At 58.0% G+C, this 17842-nt stretch overlaps 6 protein-coding genes across 6 annotated transcripts; 5 read left to right on the top strand and 1 right to left on the bottom strand.

The window, feature by feature from the left end:
* Nucleotides 1–722: 722 nt before the first annotated feature.
* PUNSTDRAFT_72000 (uncharacterized protein) lies at nucleotides 723–1179 on the top strand (the record flags this gene model as incomplete). Its single annotated transcript, XM_007385991.1, has 2 exons — nucleotides 723–854; nucleotides 922–1179. Coding segments are annotated over 2 exons (390 nt in total), but the record flags the coding sequence as incomplete, so codon positions are not given.
* Nucleotides 1180–2217: 1038 nt separating this feature from the next.
* PUNSTDRAFT_90226 (uncharacterized protein) lies at nucleotides 2218–2945 on the bottom strand. Its single transcript, XM_007385990.1, has 2 exons — nucleotides 2419–2945; nucleotides 2218–2363 (listed from the first exon to the last, which is right to left on the bottom strand). The coding sequence occupies exons 1-2, from the start codon at nucleotides 2890–2892 to the stop codon at nucleotides 2250–2252; spliced, it is 588 nt and encodes a 195-aa protein (XP_007386052.1). The 5' UTR covers nucleotides 2893–2945; the 3' UTR covers nucleotides 2218–2249.
* Nucleotides 2946–3194: 249 nt separating this feature from the next.
* Nucleotides 3195–5126, top strand: PUNSTDRAFT_72180 (uncharacterized protein; the record flags this gene model as incomplete). Its single annotated transcript, XM_007385989.1, has 10 exons — nucleotides 3195–3484; nucleotides 3540–3627; nucleotides 3693–3786; nucleotides 3835–4011; nucleotides 4075–4096; nucleotides 4143–4185; nucleotides 4242–4336; nucleotides 4396–4448; nucleotides 4499–4545; nucleotides 4596–5126. 10 exons carry the CDS (start codon nucleotides 3195–3197, stop codon nucleotides 5124–5126), a joined length of 1440 nt encoding a protein of 479 aa, XP_007386051.1.
* Nucleotides 5127–8182: 3056 nt separating this feature from the next.
* PUNSTDRAFT_53996 (Phosphoenolpyruvate/pyruvate domain-containing protein) lies at nucleotides 8183–10088 on the top strand. Its single transcript, XM_007385988.1, has 4 exons — nucleotides 8183–8905; nucleotides 8966–9100; nucleotides 9167–9612; nucleotides 9679–10088. Exons 1-4 carry the CDS (start codon nucleotides 8550–8552, stop codon nucleotides 9867–9869), a joined length of 1128 nt encoding a protein of 375 aa, XP_007386050.1. The 5' UTR covers nucleotides 8183–8549; the 3' UTR covers nucleotides 9870–10088.
* Nucleotides 10089–13564: 3476 nt separating this feature from the next.
* PUNSTDRAFT_72367 (ARM repeat-containing protein) lies at nucleotides 13565–15967 on the top strand (the record flags this gene model as incomplete). The annotated part of the gene is made up of 3 exons (XM_007385987.1): nucleotides 13565–14851; nucleotides 14909–14992; nucleotides 15047–15967. The coding sequence occupies 3 exons, from the start codon at nucleotides 13565–13567 to the stop codon at nucleotides 15965–15967; spliced, it is 2292 nt and encodes a 763-aa protein (XP_007386049.1).
* Nucleotides 15968–16509: 542 nt separating this feature from the next.
* Nucleotides 16510–17376, top strand: PUNSTDRAFT_53993 (uncharacterized protein). The gene is made up of 4 exons (XM_007385986.1): nucleotides 16510–16549; nucleotides 16610–16672; nucleotides 16730–16837; nucleotides 16893–17376. The coding sequence occupies exons 1-4, from the start codon at nucleotides 16529–16531 to the stop codon at nucleotides 17256–17258; spliced, it is 558 nt and encodes a 185-aa protein (XP_007386048.1). The 5' UTR covers nucleotides 16510–16528; the 3' UTR covers nucleotides 17259–17376.
* The last annotated feature ends 466 nt before the right edge of the window (nucleotides 17377–17842 follow it).

Raw genomic sequence — 17842 nt, 5'->3', positions numbered from 1 at the left:
CATTATATACTGGCAAGGCATACTCGGCAAGGGAACAAGAAATCCACAACAAGCAGGTAAGATGCTTTGCTGATGTCTGACCTAAGTGACACGGCACGACGAGCTGCCGGGTGACACACGAGGCGGGTGGTATGGTTGAAAACTGGCCATATGAAGCTGTAAGCCAAGGTGAGGCCATTCCAACTCAGCGGACCTTGCCAAAATGGTATCGCGGATGCACACCGGCGCGATGTGAGCCTCGCGTTCCTCAGGCGCTTGACTACTAGTGCGAGGCACCTTCTAATCCCAGTCAGCGGCAATTCGGTAGGGAGCGCTCCGGAATGAAGTGCCTTTGTAGAGGTTTGAATCCTCGCCGCTTCTCTGAATGGTGCATTTGTCGGTCTTGTGCATGACAACAGGCATGAGGGCTCACCGGCACCACCAGAATTAGACCCACGACAAACTTCTTCCCTCCACGCTCGGATGACGTCAACCGGGGCGACATTGCCTGGAGCTCATCAGTATAACGGAGAACGCCACTTTGTATCGACGTTGAAGACGACTGTCCGCTATACACCCCAATCAAAGTGCGTGCTCCTCAAACGCCTGCAGAAGAGGTGTGCCTAGTCCGTACTCTCTGGCGCATTCCACACGTTGACATCTGCTCGTGCTTGCTCATTTCCTCGGCAAACTACGCAGGAGAACATCAGGATCGTGACGGAGTAAATGTCTATCGCTTACTCCCCCTAGATAACAAGGGGCGCGAGTCCGTCGAACATCTGGTTGCTGATGAAGTTACGTTCGCTGCACCGACCACGTTCCCGGAAGGTCGCACGCCGCTCGATTATGCAGACTCCCATGCAAAAGTTATGAAGGTACGTTCTTGTTCTTTATCGAGAGGCCAAGGCTGAGGTCAGCGCATGGCATCTGACCCGGTGATAGTCGATTGCGGACTTGCATATCAAGAGTTTCGATGTGCTCTTTGCGAAGGACGGACATGTCCTGCTGCGCTACGCGGCGACAGGTTCGCACTGTGGTCAACCTCACAATGGCGATCAGCCGACTGGCCGGACTGCACATTGGACCGCGGCGGCAATCTTCGAGGTGCGAGACGGCAAGATCAAGAGCTTCATCAAAGAGTGGGACAAATTGAACATGTGGCGGCAACTGGGTTGGATGAAGGGCGACGAGTACGCATGAGACTAGTGGCATGCACGCATCAGGAGCAGTATCTGACAAGCGGAATCACGACCGAGAACGTACGTGGTATACATGGAATCGACGAGCCGTGTTCCCGGAGCAATTTCGGTGTAAGCTGGCGGAAAACGTGTGCTCCGCGATGGTGGACCGATGCTTCGATAATCTGAGCCGATCGTTAAGACGTCATAGCCGTAGATGCGACAACCGGTGCCTCTGACAAAGGGTCAGACTCAGTGCCTACATGCTTGTAGGCTTCCAAGAAGCACACCCTGAGATGTTAGATCGTTCTTTACGAGGTGATGCTATGCAGCGCTGACCTGGGGACCCACGATCTCTATGATATTGAGGAAAGAATTCCAAGTCGTCAACGGACGACGTGTCCAGTTCCCTGCAGCATCCGTAGGGACAACTGTCATTATGGCGTGCTCTGCCTATCGCGATCAACTTCAAACGTTCAAGGCGGTAGTGATTGGCTAGTGCCTCGTTTTGCCAATGAGTGGTTTTCGCCAGCATGCTTACAACTTCGTTTGAGCCGCTGGTAACTGCAGGATGGAGCGAAAATACGAGCGCTTTACGCCGTTATCAGAAAGGAAATACGAACTGGATCACCAAGCGAGTCATTATTGATACAGCCGAGACAGGCCGAAGCGACATTCTGTAACGTTCACGAGGAATGGGCGAAGGCGCACTAGCAGCATCACCGCTCCAGAACACGCTTCAGGCGTTGTTTTCGCCGTTTGCTAGACTGATGATGCACTGGCACTGTCGCCAACTCATTCATGTTTCAACGCGAGAAAGACCGCCTACAGGTTCAATTGTGATGGTTCAACAAACCGCCGGACGATTTGTTCCAGGTACTGGAACTCCAGACCGGAGATCGCACAGACTGCTGCATAAGAATCGTGTGAGCCAAGATGAAGGCAGATAGGCTAACCCTTACGCATGACTCCCGGGTGCGGTTTGTGCCGACGAACGCACAGAAGCCGTGCTTGGACGATAGCCTCTCAGTTTGTGGAGCTAACGGACGGTATTGGCACGGTTAGAATCACTTGGAGGATCCGAAGAGCATGTCATTGTTTGCGTCGGAATGGGGACATAAGCTGACTACGGATAGGGTCCACGATCCTTCGGGCGAAGGCAGGGGTGAGGTACAAGGATAGTCCAATTCGGACAGGAAGAAGTGCCTGCAACACAACACGCATGAGATGGAGAGCAAACACAGAGAAAACATGACTCCACCTTGGTTGCAGCATATGCAATGACGACGTTCGCGACATCCCCAGCGATCTTCGGGCCAACCTGAGCTAAGCTCGGCCCTTCCCCCGGCTTGCTCCCCTTCTCGAAGCCAAAGAGTCCATATCGCCTTCCGACGCGTTCTGCCCACATTCCACCGTCATGCACCCATTCTCGTGTCTTTTCCGTGGCCCAATCTCCGACGGCGACCTCGGCGCCTTTCACCTCCGTTCCGCCAGAAATCTGAGCATCACGAGCATGTCCAGCCTCGGATTCAAGGCGGCGAAGAGGATCGGCAAGGCGGTCGCCAACGCCAAAGGCCCGGGCGCCGTAGAAGAAACCAGCAATGGGTAGGATGGCAGTGAGCTCATGAAGTATGCCAAAGGAGACGATCAACGACGACACGGGGGTCCCAGTGCGTGCCGCCAGGGCGGCTAGGGCCTGTTTGTAGGGGCTAAAACGCCCGCCGTTGCCAGACATCGCCTGTCCGGTCGGCTTGACCTCTCAAGCAGTGTTTCTCTCCCGGTATCGTGTGAGGAGGTCAGAGACGAGAACGCATCGCAGATGCTACTCAACCTATACTCAACTGACCCTAAAGCGGCCACAAAACCGCCTCCACAGCCTTCATCTGGCTGTGCACGAATCTATCACAGTCCACCCGCAATCAAGGTTCCACCCTGTTCCGCACACATTGTTATCGCTTCAATAGCATGGAATGATTATAAGGGCGACCATGATCGACCCCAGGATGTTGTTGTTTGCCCAGTCTTTGGACGCTCGCCATGTCTCTCGTTCAGCACGTCCTCTCCGCGGCCCCTCATCATGCTCGGCTTCTGGCGTCCATTGCAGAGACGGATTACGCAAACCCAGCTTTGGAGCAGCAGACAGGCTATATAGAAGATCTGCAGTCAGAGTTGGCTAAATGCGAGAAAGCGATTACCTGGCTAGAGCAGAAGACGAAGAAAGAGCGCGTGGAACACGAACATATGCGTGACTCCAATGTGAGGAAGCTTGCTCACAAGATCGTCGGTCAAGGGGAGAAGTTCAAGGCCAAGGCGAGCAAGGAGGAAAGGTGAGCATCATACGAAGCTATGCCATGTACACTTCTGAGGAAGCTTTTACGACAGAGAGTACCTGGAGGCTTTGCAACGGGAGATCGAAGAGAAGCAACGAAGAGATAAATTGAAGTCCGACTTGGCTGAGGCAGACCGTATCGTATGTTCATTGATATAATTCCCTTAATGAGCACTGCTGACCCAGGGTCCAATGACCTTGCGCAGAAATCGCAGCTAATCGAGGTCGCAAGGAGGAATGAGCTCGATCAAGCGGAGCTCAAGCAACTATACGAATCCATCTTCCAGGGACCAACCCCAGGTTGGTATGATGCATTATTTCCTGTATGACGCTGATCTTCGTATGCAGATGCGCCGGAGGAAGATGTCCTGGAACGCCGGGTGGCGGCAGCGCAGGATGAATACGCGCGGGCCCAGAGTATCCTGAATACAGAGGCACAGGCGGCAGGTATATTATCTGACGCCGAGCAAGCAATGCGAGGTTGTCTGGCGAACATGAGCGAAGCTTTGAGCAGTAGCCAGGCTGGTGAGTTCCGATCTGTTCGGGTTCGAGGTGTCAAATCGGTCTTACCAGACGGCGTAACCATAGATATATGGGGGTTCGGTGGCCCGTACGTCCTGGCGGCGTGCTCGACTATGGGGTGTTTAATATATTAGCAGGATGGCGGATGTCATGGAGCGGTCTTCTTTGAATATGGCGGTACGATAGCTCACATTCATCATGGAGAACGTCGTCTCACGCGTGCTCACCATCAGCAAAACCAAGCTAGGCAAGTTGAGATGATGGTTAATCAAGCCCGACGAATCCAGCCTGTTATCAAGCCAATCGGACGGCTTGAAGTAGCCCAAGGGTAAGTAGGCCTTGGCGACATATTCTCCCCTGAACGATAATTTACCCTCTTCGATGTAGGGGTCTCATGGACGTTTATTTCGACAACATTTTCAGCGACCTGGCATTTCATGGTAGGCTCACCGTGATAGTATCAACCATTTCCTAAGTACATTCTCTGCAGATAAGATCCAGGATTCCACCAGGAGTCTCCGCCAGAGCCATGAACAGGTTAGATCCTGTCAGTCTACTGTCTCATTGTATACTCATGATCGGTGCAGCTCCAATACGAACTCCAAGTCGCAAGCGCTCGTGCCGAGTCTGCTGGCCAAGCAGCCATAGGTGCTTCCACTCGCCTGAACGGACTGCGCTCAGAACTGGATGCGTACCGACGGCAAACTTTTCAAAGCATCTTGGCAACCGGGGGTGCATCGCCTCCCACGTACGCCCCACCACAGGGTCCCCCTCCACCTGCCATGCCGAACGGACCTCACGCTCCCTCTGGATTCGATGGCCCCCCAAGCTTTCCGTCCTCACCCTCCAGCTCGACGTCTGATGCAGCACTAGATGGACGCGGAGGCCTGGAGGCATTCCAACGAGCGCTCCACGCTCCGCCCATGCCCTCGAGCTCTGATGCCGCTAGTGAAGCACCGTTGGCCATGCCAACGTTTCCACAGCCTCAACATGCGGCGCCGGCGTCATGGGGATCTCGTAAGTCCTTGGCATGGGTGGATCGCCGAATGCTGACCTCATTATGCGGTAGTCAATCCCTATGCAGCCTTGTTGGCGAGCAAGGCCGAGGCAGCCTCTAAGGCGCCATTAAGGGAAGAAGGACCTGTGCGATCACCGACCGTTCCACACAGAGAACAAAGCGCTACCATATCGTCCCCAATCCATCCTCAGCCCTGAGAACTGTTGCGACTGTACTTCTGCGTCATTATGTTGAGTCTTGTCTCGTTCCTACCGTATCGCTCTCAATTCCATACTTGCCTTATGGGCTGAGCCTTCCCGAGCGGAGTCTGCTGCTACCGCTTTGTACGGTGTTGCTTGAGTGGGATTCAACGATAATCTGATGTAGGCGGAGTACGTGAGGGTGCTGCCCGTGTACGCTGATACCCGGCCAAGGCGCCAGCCGTTCCTTCTGCCGGGATGTAGCGCTGATTAACATTCAAGAGCGGTAGGAGGATCGTGCATGAGCCAAGAATACCATCGAGTAGAGCGCCTACTAATTATAAACCCGTCGTTCGGACCCATCGTTCGGACACGCCGGTACCTACAGATGGCGTCCCAAGAGTCAAGACGTATGCCGTCACGGGCCAGCGCACTCGGGCTTTCAAAGGTAGGTTTAGGACGTCCATTCTTCTCGCAGACGGAAAAGCGGGCAAGAGTCTGTAACTAGATTGGATAATGTCAGCCTCGGGGTCACGGTGGGGGGATACAACTCCGAAGATCCACCCGATCCGTGAAAGCAGCGGTCAGAGCTAAGAATGTGGTCTCACGCATTCGACTTTGCCAACAGGTACGGATTCCCATCAGCCAATGGACGGCAGAAATCCGACACAGGGTGACAGACGATGTGGACCTCGGGAGCTCCGCTCTAGAGGAGTGCGATGATTCCAGAGCGGGGACAGAACAACCAGTTCGCAGGTGCCAGAACGCAGCATACCTCAATAGTGGCGAGCAGCCCTGTAAATATGGACCCTTTCTCATTGCCGATGTCCCGTCGCCGTGCGTCTTTTGTGGAGAGTCATTGGAATCACCCTTACTCAGGAACTGGACCATGATTATCCTCGCACCCGAGCCTTCCGTACTGCCGTAGGCAATCTCACATGCCAAGGCGGAGGGAGTTCATGGAACGAGGGATCGAAGGATGTGATAGCGATGAACAAGCCGTAGATTCTTCTTCTGCGAAGTGACTGTAAAAGGAGTGACGAGCACAACAAATCCGGGTTCCTGAAGAGGAGACCGCGGACAGCGAACCTTGGCCGATGATAGACCGAACGAACGGCAGGAATCCATCAGCCATAGCTGCCGATGCGAGACGGGCGTAGAGTGGCGTTAGACACAGATAACTCCATGCCGACACTGACAGCAGGCTCGGTCAGCGCAGAAATGCATAGGATATCGATATCATAGGCATTTTCACCTGATAGAGGTCCACTTGATTATCGGATGTTGTCAGTTATGATGAGCAAGTAACCTGTATGATTATGACCATCCTTCTTGCGATCGGCTTTGCCACCTTGACAACGCTAAGTCTATTGAGTCTCATGAAAGAGGAGTGATTTGCGACAATATCCACCCCGCTGGGCGACTCCGCCGATTGACTAGCTTGGCCATTGAAGAGGGTGATTCACCTAGCGATCTCCGATATATCTTGCTACGGAACCTGTCTGTTGCGGTTTGGAGATAGCCGAGATTCAAGTGACGTCGAGTTTGCTGCGTGGTATCCCCAAGACGAGCAGAGAGCACCAGACAGGTAAGCAGCGTCCGTTCCGCATACCATCGGGACCAAAAGACCTCCGGCCAGATATCCGCGTTCAATGTCCTCTTCGACGTAAGTGGCGAAAGCTGTGACAACATGAGGCTGGTGAGTGAATTGGGCAAAGACTTGCCACTTAGTATCCAGTTAAGGGAGATAATATACGCAAACACCAAAAAGCGCGAGTAGCTGCAATTCCGACATAGGAGAACCACCCAATTTCTACCCGCATATTGAAGTCCATCCAGGTAAGTATATCGCCGCGACAGGGGTACTCGGAGCATGAATTCGTCATCAGCGATAGGGATTTTCACGACCAACGTAATCCTAGGAGAAATGTCGATGTTGAAGCACGGCATGAGTGCGCGATGCGAGCTCCTATACTTGTGCGCTCCGGTCGAAGTGGTGGAAGTGGTGCGCGGGAGAGAGAGAGGCGCGGGCAGACTCTCACGGTTTCCACGAAGCACATCGGCGCGCGTTCATTTGCCTTCGACGTATTTCATTCTCAGGTGTCGGTCCTCACAGGTCCTCCCACCATCACCGAACCGACGTGTGCCGTTTACTCGAAGCCTTCTATTCTCGGATGCCTCCTGTGGTGTTTCGGTCTATATCTGCATCGGCCCCGACGCTCGCGTTTTGCGACTCAGAGGGTCCACCAATTGATTCCTGAGTCAAACCGCGATCTTACCGGCGTCGCTCGAAGAGTAACCCCGGGTTGTCATGCATATGTGTATACGACATCCATACTTCACCAGCCGGAATTCGATCATGACTTGGCTTAGAGATGACGTTTGTTGCCGGAGGATTGGACCGATCGCTTTCCGCCGCGGCGCCGCCATGTACAACGGACGTCGCTTTTCGTCCCGGCCTTGGCGTTCCGCTCTAACACCGAACGTGTTACACTCACGCAATGAACCTGGTTCCTTGACTCTTATGGGAAGTGGACCACGGTTCCACTCTAATACTATGGTAAGCTACGCCTGGAATGGGAGATGGCTTGCGCTTGTCGTCGCTAACCCACTGGGCGTAGGATCCAAAGTTGATATGTCAATACGCGCGGTCGTTTATTCTCAAGATCCCAATCTATTTCACATCCGCGACATCTAATCTATTCGACGCAGCGTAAACCTGCACCGGGATGACACCTCTCTCGTGCCTATTCAGGAGTCGGTGTGCCTATTTTCGACTCTTCCAACCGATGCCAAGCCCGACAAAGGTGCCCCGCCATGGGCGGTCGGTGGGTGTAGCAGTCTTCTATCTCCGGTCTCAACTGCGATGCGGATGGAAGGGCCAAGATCTGCGCCTAGACCTTATCCCTCTTTGGTCCTCTGCTCGCCGATGTGCGGCCTATCTTGAGCTCGCGGGACCAATAGTATTGAATGCCGGGCAATCGTCTTGCGTATCTCGTCGGTCGACCGGCGCAGTCTCACGTCCGCGGAAGCTACATTGTTCGCCAATGGACCGAGCTCATCGGGCTCGTCTTGGCATGCGGTCGGGCGACAGAAGAACTAGGAGATCGGTAACACTCTGATGAGAGAAAGCACGCAGTGCGCAGCTTCTCGCTCCACCCGCCGACACGCCAGGAGCCCATTCGCCGACATTCGCAGGTCCAGTGATGCACCCTTACGCGGACATAGTGGACGGGTTCGAGTATAAAGGCACCCGACCGAGCGTTAGAAGGGATTCCTCACCAGCTCCCGGCCCTCCCGCCAGCATTTGCATGCTTAAATCCCTCTCTCGATTCCTCATCAAAATGCCCGGCTTCGACCTCTTCAAGAACGAGCAGACGGCCGCCCCCGCCCCTTCGATCGTGGAGCTCCCGCCTTCCAAGCCTGCCCCCGAGGAGGCTCCGATTCAGCAGCCGAAGATCGACGTTGCCGGCTCCGAGGCTGCCAGCAATGGCATCCCCGCACCTCCGCCCCAGTCTGAGTGGTACTACAACCCTCGTCTTGACCCCAAGAACTTCCTTGAGGGCCCGCTCTCGCACAACCCCGCGACGAGGCTGAGGCAATTGCTCGCCCGCCCTGGTATCGTCGTTGCCCCCGGTATCTGTGACGGTATCAGTGCGCGCTGCGCCATCGAGGCCGGCTTCAGCTGCATGTACCAAAGGTAAATTTGCGTTCGTACACGAGAAGCGTTCTGCAGGCTAATATGAGGGCCTTCTTCTAGTGGCGCTGCCACGACCGCTTCGCGCCTTGGCATGCCCGACCTGGCGATTGCTACTTTGAACGACTTCGTTCAAGCCGCCCAGATGGTGTGCAGCCTCGACCCGACGATGCCCGTCATCGCCGACGCCGACACTGGGTAAGCAGCTTTCCTCGTTCTTCTTTGCTTTTCTTCCCGATTCTCACCTCGACCGGGCGCTCGTAGCTTTGGCGGTCCTGCCATGGTTGCCCGCACGGTGTGGCAGTACGCCAAGTCGGGCGTCGCGGCGCTGCACATCGAGGACCAGGTGCAGACGAAGCGCTGCGGACACCTGCTCGGGAAGCAGGTGGTGTCTCGGGAGGAGTTCGTGACCCGCATCCGGGCCGCGGTCATCGCGCGGGACCAGATTCCGGGCGGGTCCGACTTTGTGATCATCGGCCGGACGGACTCGGCGCAGGTGCTCGGGATGGAGGAGGCGATCTACCGCCTGAAGCTCGCGGCGGCGGCGGGCGCGGACGTGTGTTTCATCGAGGGCGTGCGCACGAAGGAGTTGTTGGAGAAGACGGTTGGGGAGCTCGCGCCCAAGCCGGTGCTCGTGAACGTCATCTCGGGCGGCCTGACGCCGTCGTTTACGTGCCAGGAGGCGGAGGAGATGGGCGCGAAGATCATCAGTGAGTGCTTCAGGATCTCGTGTGTGCCTCTGCGAGCGGCTTGCTGACGACGCACGTCCCTCGCAGTCTTCTCGCTCGTGTCGTGCGTCGCTGCGTACCACGGCATCCGCAACGCGATGCACCTGCTCAAAAAGACGGGCACGGACTTCAGCTCCGCGCAGGGCATGGACCCGAAGGCGTTCTTCGGCGTCATGGGCCTCGACGACGTCATCCGGCTCGACGCCGCGGCGGGCGGGAAGGCCTTCGAGGTCGTCTAAGCTCCCGGTCGGCTTGGCGTGCACATGCCACCTAGCATATAGGCACGCGCTATTCACTCATCTGTTAGAGGTTTCTTCTTGGTTTTGTTGCATTAATATGCTCGTTGCGTTTCTGCCCTCTCTCATCCGTCTCTGTCTCTCTGCATTATCATCTTGTACACGTGCAATACATACAATCCATGCGACAATAGAATATTGCAACAGGTCTTGGATTGTGCCGAGGGTTTTTTGCATGATCATACCGCTCGATACTTGGTCCCGACCGTCCACCATCCACCGGAAACAGTTGCTCGTCTGTGGCTGATTCGGACTTTGTCAATGACAGGATTCACGTTCCTGTAGGTATGGCCAAGCGTCACAGTGCCGAGCGCTGCCGCACGGGACGGTATAGGCAGGTAGGTTACCTGGGCTTGCTCTGGTATCTCAAAAGTGGATATTATTCGGGTTCGCACGAGGATGTGGCTGGAAACGTCATGGTCACAAGCCGATGAATTTGGAACGTAGCAGGTGGTTGAGGTGAGGCGAGTACAGTAGTGATATGCATACAGAGTCGGAGATTTGAAGGGAGCCCTGGTGAGAGCTGTGATCGCGTCTAGTCGCAAGGCGGACATGAAGGCGAATGAGATCGGCATGCAGACGACCGTTGCTCGTGCACGTTGAGATGGGCCGTGATGAATCGCCTCGGGGGACCCAGGGGTCGGGCTGCAGCTGGCTGAATGAAGAGCACGATAGAACGTCATGCCCTACGGCAACGGCCACGAGCTGCTATGCAGGCGTGGCCGGGGTCCCTGGGCGCCTACGGAGCTGTGCTATACTACTGGTGCCGACGAATCGCCTCCTCGCACGCTGAGGGTTTCAGGCGGTGGACCACGTGGCGGCGTGAGGCCGGTGGGGTGAGTCAGGGGTGGCCGGGGGACGGGCGGGGGTGGCTTGCGAAAAATCGGAGGTGGCTCAGCCTCTGTCCTTGTCCTTGGACAACCTCGGCGGACATCCTCTGTCCGTTCTCAGCAAGCCACACCCGACTGCGACTACTTGTTCGCCTGCTGGCAGGTCATATTTACGACCGACCACACGCGACGAAAATACAAAATCCTTTTCGTACGTCCCCTCCCCACCCCTGCGCCCGTTGCGCCCCCGCCCCCGACTCATCGCACGACCAGGATGAGCAAATCTTCAACCGCTTCAGGCTCAAAACAACCGCCGTCGCTCTCGACAAAGTCTGCGTGGGCAAGGGGTCCCCCGACGTCCGCATCGTCGCCGCGCACAGCAACCCCCACCTCCGCCCGCCCGAGCTCTCCTCGCCCGGTCCCCGGCACCGCCCGCACCCAGTCGCCCGCGTCCTCCAATGCCCCCCTCCCCAGCACCGGCACACACTCCCGCAGGCCCAGCACGCTGAGCCAGGGCGTATCCATAAAGGATGGTGTCGCCGTCAACCCCGCCGCCCGTGGCAACGTCCCCGCGAAGCAGGGTCCGTATCCGCGCGTCTCATCCGCGCGCTGACGCAAGCTCACGCATTTTCCGTCTTTTCTAGCACCCTCCGTGACCTTCGGGTCCATAGACGACGCATCCGCGCCCATATCGTCCTCGCCCGCGCAACAACCCGCGCCTATCAAGGCCCAGGGTGGCGTCAAGAAGTTCGGCTCCGTAACCGTAGATACCCCGCCGTCGCAGCAGCTGCAACAGCAGCCCAACGGCAAGCCCGCACCCCCGACGCCGTCGACCAGCACCAGCACCGCCAGCAATACAGCCGCCGCATCATCGGCAGCCGCCGGCGCATCAGCGACACCCCAGACCCCGTCCACGCCCCATAAGCCGGTCATCAACAAGGCCGATATCGCCAAGTTGTTCCAAAAACCCAGCACCTCCGCCCCGACGCCCTCGTCCTCCACACCACCCGCCTCCGACTCGGCCACGCGGTCACCTGCACAGCCGCCTCAACAGCTGCCTCCGAGTGCCAGCAACCTGGGACAGCCCGCCGCCTCCCCCTCGCCTCTGGGCGCTCACGGCTACACCACCTTCGTGCCCAGCGCCGGCTTCCGGCCGCCGCCGCAACAGAATGGCGCTAACGGCGTACCCGGGCAACCACCACGGTCGCCCGTATATCCGCGCCAGATGAGCAACGGCCAGAGGCCGCCAGGGCCGAACGGCCCTCCCACGCCGTCGTCCGTCAACGCGAGCTTGCCCAGCCCGCGAATGACGACGCCGCATCCTCACCCGCACCCCGCTCCTACCCCAGGTCTTCCTCCCCAGACCCCTCAAACCATGGTGCCCGGATGGCCAGGTTATTACGTGAGTGGTCTTTCATTCCCAGCATGAGCGGGGGAACGGGCACTGAGAACATGCGCGAACAGTACCAGCCTTACGGGGGCATGCCGCCTCCCGAACACTACATGAACCCCTACGGCGCCCCCGCCCCGTGGCAGATGCAATCTCCCATGCACCCTCCGCAACACCTCCCGCCGCCTCACCACGCCCCGCCGCAAGGCATGCCCGGCGCCCAACACGGCGGCATGCCCATGTCGCCCCGCAACCCCGCCGCGCACCTGCACACGCCCGGCACGCCCACCCAGGCGCACGCGGTGCCCTCGCCCTCGCCCTCGTCCTCCTCCGGGCCGTCGATCAACGCGCCGCCGACGCCCGGCGGCCCGGCCGGGCGGCTCAACTCGAACGCGAACGCGTTTGTGCCCGGCGGCCGGCCGGCGAGCAAGATCGTGATCAAGGACGAGCTCGGGCGCGAGCTCGACGTGGGCGAGCTGCGCAAGGCGCCGTCGGCGAGTCCGGCGGTCGTGCTCGGACACGGCACGCGCGAGTCGAGGAAGAGCGTGGTGAGGATGGAGACGCCGGAGGCGAAGCGGGAGCGGGAGGAGAGGGAGAGGCTGGAGAGGGAGAAGAAGGAGAGGGAGAAGCGCGAGGAGGAGGAGAGGAAGGAGAAGGCGAAGCGCGAGGAGGAGGAGCGGAAGAAGGAGGCCGAGCGCAAGGTGAAGGAAGAGGCCGAGCGCAAGGCGAGGGAGGAGGAGGAGCGGAAGAAGCGCGAGGAGGAGGAGCGCCTGCGCAAGGAGGAAGAGGAGAAGGAGCGTATACGAAAAGAGGAAGAAGAAAAAGAGCGGATACGCAAGGAGGAGGAGGAGAGGAAGAAACGCGAGGAGGAAGAGAGGATCAAGCGTGAGGAGGAAGAGCGGCTGGCCAAGGAGGCGGAGGAGAAGGAGCGGATACGTAAGGTGGAGGAGGAAAAGCGCAAGCAGGAGGAGGCGGAGCGTCTGAAGAAGGCAGAGGAGGAGAAGGCCGCCGCCGCTGCCGCCGCCGCCGCCTCCTCCTCGTCCGAAAAGGAGGAAGGCGAAGTCGAGGAAAGCCCCGAGGCCAAGGCTGCGGCGAAGGAAAAACTCCGAATCGACACCCAGGTCGCCTCGCCTACGGCATCTGAGCACTTGCCGAAACGTCGCCCTGGTCCCCTCGATCTCTCTTCTGCTCAGAAGCAGAACATCTCGCAACCGCTCCCCTCCGCGCTCGCCACCGCCCGCATCATCGAGGACATCACCGCGATCTCCTATCCCGACGGCATCAAAAGCCCGAAGGTCGAACTCAACGTCAACGCCAAGAACGGCAAGTTCAGGTGCGTATATATGCGCCATGTATGCTCGAATCAGACTGATACGTGTGCTTGTTGCAGGTACGACCGAGATTTCCTCTTGCAGTTCATGTCGGTCTGCAAGGAAAAGCCCGACATGTTGCCTCCTCTCGACGCCATCGGTCTCGAGCCCGCAGACCAGACTCATAACATGTACCGCGGCGGCTCGGGCCGTCGCAGCTCTGCGGCGATGCCACCACCCCAAATGTCCCGCCAAGCTTCCGTCGGACTCGGCATCGGCGGCTTCAGCAAGGGCGGCTCCGGCTTCGCCATGGGCAACTTCTCCACACCTGGCAGTAAGCTGTCCAGCCAAGAGCGTTTCGAGCAGTCGCGCTCAGTGTCTGCCACCGCTCGGTTCCCAGGGTCGGCGCCGATGACCCGCACCCCCAGCCAGGGCGGGTCAAGTTCGGGGCGCACGCGAAGCAAGAAGGGCACGCGTCGGGACGATGGCAAGATGCAGACGCCGACGAACGCGTTCGGGCCTGGCTTCCCCGTCATCGGACCCAACGGGCAACCGCTCGAGCCCGTCGCGCCTCTGGAAAAGTCGGAGAACGCGTGGAAGCCGCAGAGCACGGCGAAGCGGCCGGCGCCCGTCAACCCCGATTCGCCCGAGGTCGTGGATCGGAAGGTCAAGGCGCTCCTCAACAAGCTCACGATGGAGAAGTTCGACTCGATCTCGGACCAGATCATCGAGTGGGCGAACCGGTCCGAGAAGGAGAAGGACGGCCGGACCTTGATTCAGGTCATTCGGCTCGTGTTCGAGAAGGCGACGGACGAGGCGGCGTGGTCCGAGATGTACGCTCGCCTGTGTCGGAAGATGATGGAGCGGATCAGTCCCAAGGTGCAGGACGAGAGCATTCGCTCCGACGACAAGCCCATCGCGGGTGGCCAGCTGTTCAGGAAGTACCTCCTCAACCGGTGTCAGGAGGATTTCGAGCGCGGTTGGGCGGCGAAGGACGCTGCGGCTGCTGCTGCCGCCGCCAAGGCTGGCGACGACGAGGCGGCGAGGGCCGAGGCGGAGAAGGCGGCGGACGGCGAGACCGCTCTGTACTCCGACGAGTACTACGCGGCCCAGAAGGCGAAGCGCCGTGGCCTCGGTCTCGTCCAGTTCATCGGCGAGCTGTTCAAGCTGCAGATGCTGACGGAGCGTATTATGCACGAGTGCGTGAAGAAGTTGCTCGCAAACGTCGATAACCCGGAAGAGGAGGAGATCGAGAGTTTGTGCAAGCTCCTCACCACCGTCGGCAAGCAACTCGATAGCCCCAAGGCGCGGTCGCACATGGACATTTACTTCGCCAGGATGAAGGAGCTCGCGAAGAACCCGAAGGTGAACTCGCGTATGCAGTTCATGTTGCAGGTGATGCCAACTTTGTTATCCGGAGACACTCGTAGCTGAGCTGATGACGTGGTTTAGGATCTCATCGAGCTGCGTGAGCGCAACTGGATTCCCCGAAACCAGATGGCGACGCCGTCCACGATTGCCCAAATTCGTCAAAACGTGCGTTGCGCTCTCTAATGACTGTTCCTTGCTCTAACCTTCATCTCCCCACAGGCGGCTCACGAGCAATCGCAAGATTATTCGCGACTCAGCATGTCCCGTGGTGGATCTCGTCGTGGAGGCGATCGTACGGACGTACCTCAGGTCGGACCGGACGGTTGGTCCGTTGCTGGCGGCGCGAGCTCCACTCGCCCGCCACCTAAGGCCGGCGACTTGTCGCAGTTCGGCAAGATCAACAAGCCTGCGCAGCAGATGACCTTCGGTCCCAGCAGCGTCTTTGCCGGCAAGGACAAGAAGCGCGAGTCCATCTCCCGGACGAGCTCCACTTCCAACATGTTCTCCATGCTCAGTCAAAACCCGGAAGCCGCCGCCGAAGCCGCTGCTCCCAAAGCTGCCCGTGGTCCCAGCCGGAAGCAGAGCGTCGATCTCAACGCGCCGACCGATTCTTCTCAGGGTCGGAGGAAACTGCAACTGCTCCCTCGCTCCAAGCCTCTCGAAGACTCCGGCAGCACACCTGCGCAATCCGAGCCTCCTTCCGAGGACGAGGAGGAGCCTGCTGCCAACGAGATGTCCGAGGCGGACGCGAACAAGAAGATCGACGAGGACGTCAAAGAGTTCTTTGGTATTCGCAACATCGACGAGGCTGAGGACTACTTCACCCGGTTACCAGCCCAGCACCACTTCCGCCTCGTCGACAAGCTCGTCACCAAGGCGATCGAATCCAAGGAGGCTGACGCTCAACTCGTTGGCGACCTGTTCAAGCGCGCCGCCGAGAAGAAGCTGTGCTCGTCCGAGACGTTCGAGGAGGGCTTCATGCCAACCGCCGAGATACTCGACGATGTCGCGATCGACGCTCCCAAGGCGTTCGATCTTATGGCCATCATGATGAAGGGCTCCGGCATGAGCTCAGATCAATGTGCACGACTCGCCGAGAAGTCCATGGACAAGGACAAGTTGCTAGGTTTGCTGTCATAGATCACTCCGCATTGTATTTCTGCCCTACTGCATCGACATACTCTCTGTCTCTCTTCACTTGCATTGTTGTCCTACTCCCCGCCTCCTTCACCTTACGCTCCCACCATAATCCATCATGCACCGTTCCCGGTTTTGGATGTCGTCCTTCCTTCCTAGCTCTTCTCCCTCTCCATCCCCGTGTTCCATCAGTTTGTGCTATTTATCCACGCTCCACGATGCGATGGTCCGAGACTTCGTTACATTAGCAGACCGCACGTTTCTTCCTGTCATTGTATTCTCAGAGTACACGCAATCTTGAGACGATCTGCGACCCGCAGCAAACGCATCGACGTTAGCTCCACGAAGATGAATGAACGTGTCATGGGCGAGGTGCATGAGATGGATGAGAAGCGGGTAGATCCAATTGGATCGATTTCGGAACACGAGGCAAGGGACCGGTTGCCGCATGGCGTCTGCAGCCCTCCATAATAAGCCTTCCGCTATGACTCGCTGAAGGATCGTTAACGCAAGCCCCATCTACATAACTGCTTTGACCGCCCCTGCACAATGGCCACCACCACAATGACCATGGATTACACTCAGGCATGTGGCGAATAATCTGCGTCGACCCTACAGGACAAATAACCGTCTATGATCGGGCAGGCTGAAATAGATCTCTGCAATCTCTTGCATACTATGAACATCGCCGCGAATACGTGGGTACAGGTGAGGACCGTCGACGCCCGGAAGGCCGCACAGACGCTTACGATATGTTGGAGAAAGGGAAACGCGCCCGACGCGGGATCGCAGGTCCTGCATCTGGTCGGCGGCGCAAGCCAAGATCCCAGCCTATCTCAAAGCAACTACCCTCCCACCATCTACCCGCACTTCGTGAGTAAACTAGCTTTGATGTGCGTGAGTGCGTGTTCCGACAGGTCTATCGTAGGAGGGATCCTCAAACGGCATGCCCATCGAAGAGCACGCACAGGAAGCGCAGATTCCGCACAGCGGATGTGCGTTCCTGCAGTCGATGCGGTCCTCGCTGGACAGCGACACGTATGGGACCACGTCCGGCGAGTACCTCGAGGCGATCTTCACTCATCGCGAGGTGTTCGCGGCCCACCCGCGCGGACACGCCGGGTGCGCGAGGGGGTTCGAGGAGCTCGCACAGTGTCTCGAGGGACGGGGCTGGCGCGCGGACCGGGAGAAGGACGGAGAGGCTGCGGCGGCGTTTAGACATGAAGCTAGGACGCTTGCGGCGTGCGCTGGAGGTGGGCGCAGGGCCAGGGACTTGATGGATTGCGTCTTCTAGGTGACTTTTGTTTTGAGGGACGCTGGACGTTTTTCGCGCACGACTTCCTGGTATAATAGAGCTATATTGGCGTATACGGCTAATACACTGGCAAGACGTTGGAACACAGCGAGCAACCGGGGTAATGAGGACCTGTGAAAGTGGCGCATGAGCGACTTGAACTACGACCAGCCACAAGTGATTAGGTGAAGCGAATCAGAGAGAAGATTTCGTCTCGTGAGAGACGTGGTCATACGGAAGCGTTCTCGCAGATGCAAGGCCTCCCGTCATTGTAGATAAGGGATACGTTGCTCATCATAACAGCCCGCATTGCGACAGAACACTCACGGATGAAACATTCTTCGACGTATGGAAAGGGGAAAGCTGAGAAAATCATGGCGGGATGATCACGAGATGCAAGAGGTACGAGACGGAGTGCCGAAAACTACGATGGAGCGTCGAACCATTGCCGTCTGTCTACGTCGTCCGTGGATGCGTAGAGCCGTGCCAGCCAGGTGTCGGGGCTGTTCAGCACGGAGTCGGCGTCGGCGGTGGCGGCGGCCGTGTCTAATTCCTGCAACGTCGGGATTCGGAACGGACCAAAG

Source organism: Punctularia strigosozonata (assembly GCF_000264995.1).
Source record: "Punctularia strigosozonata HHB-11173 SS5 unplaced genomic scaffold PUNSTscaffold_10, whole genome shotgun sequence".
NCBI lineage: Eukaryota > Fungi > Basidiomycota > Agaricomycetes > Corticiales > Punctulariaceae > Punctularia > Punctularia strigosozonata.
This window is presented reverse-complemented; position numbering and strand designations above follow the sequence as displayed.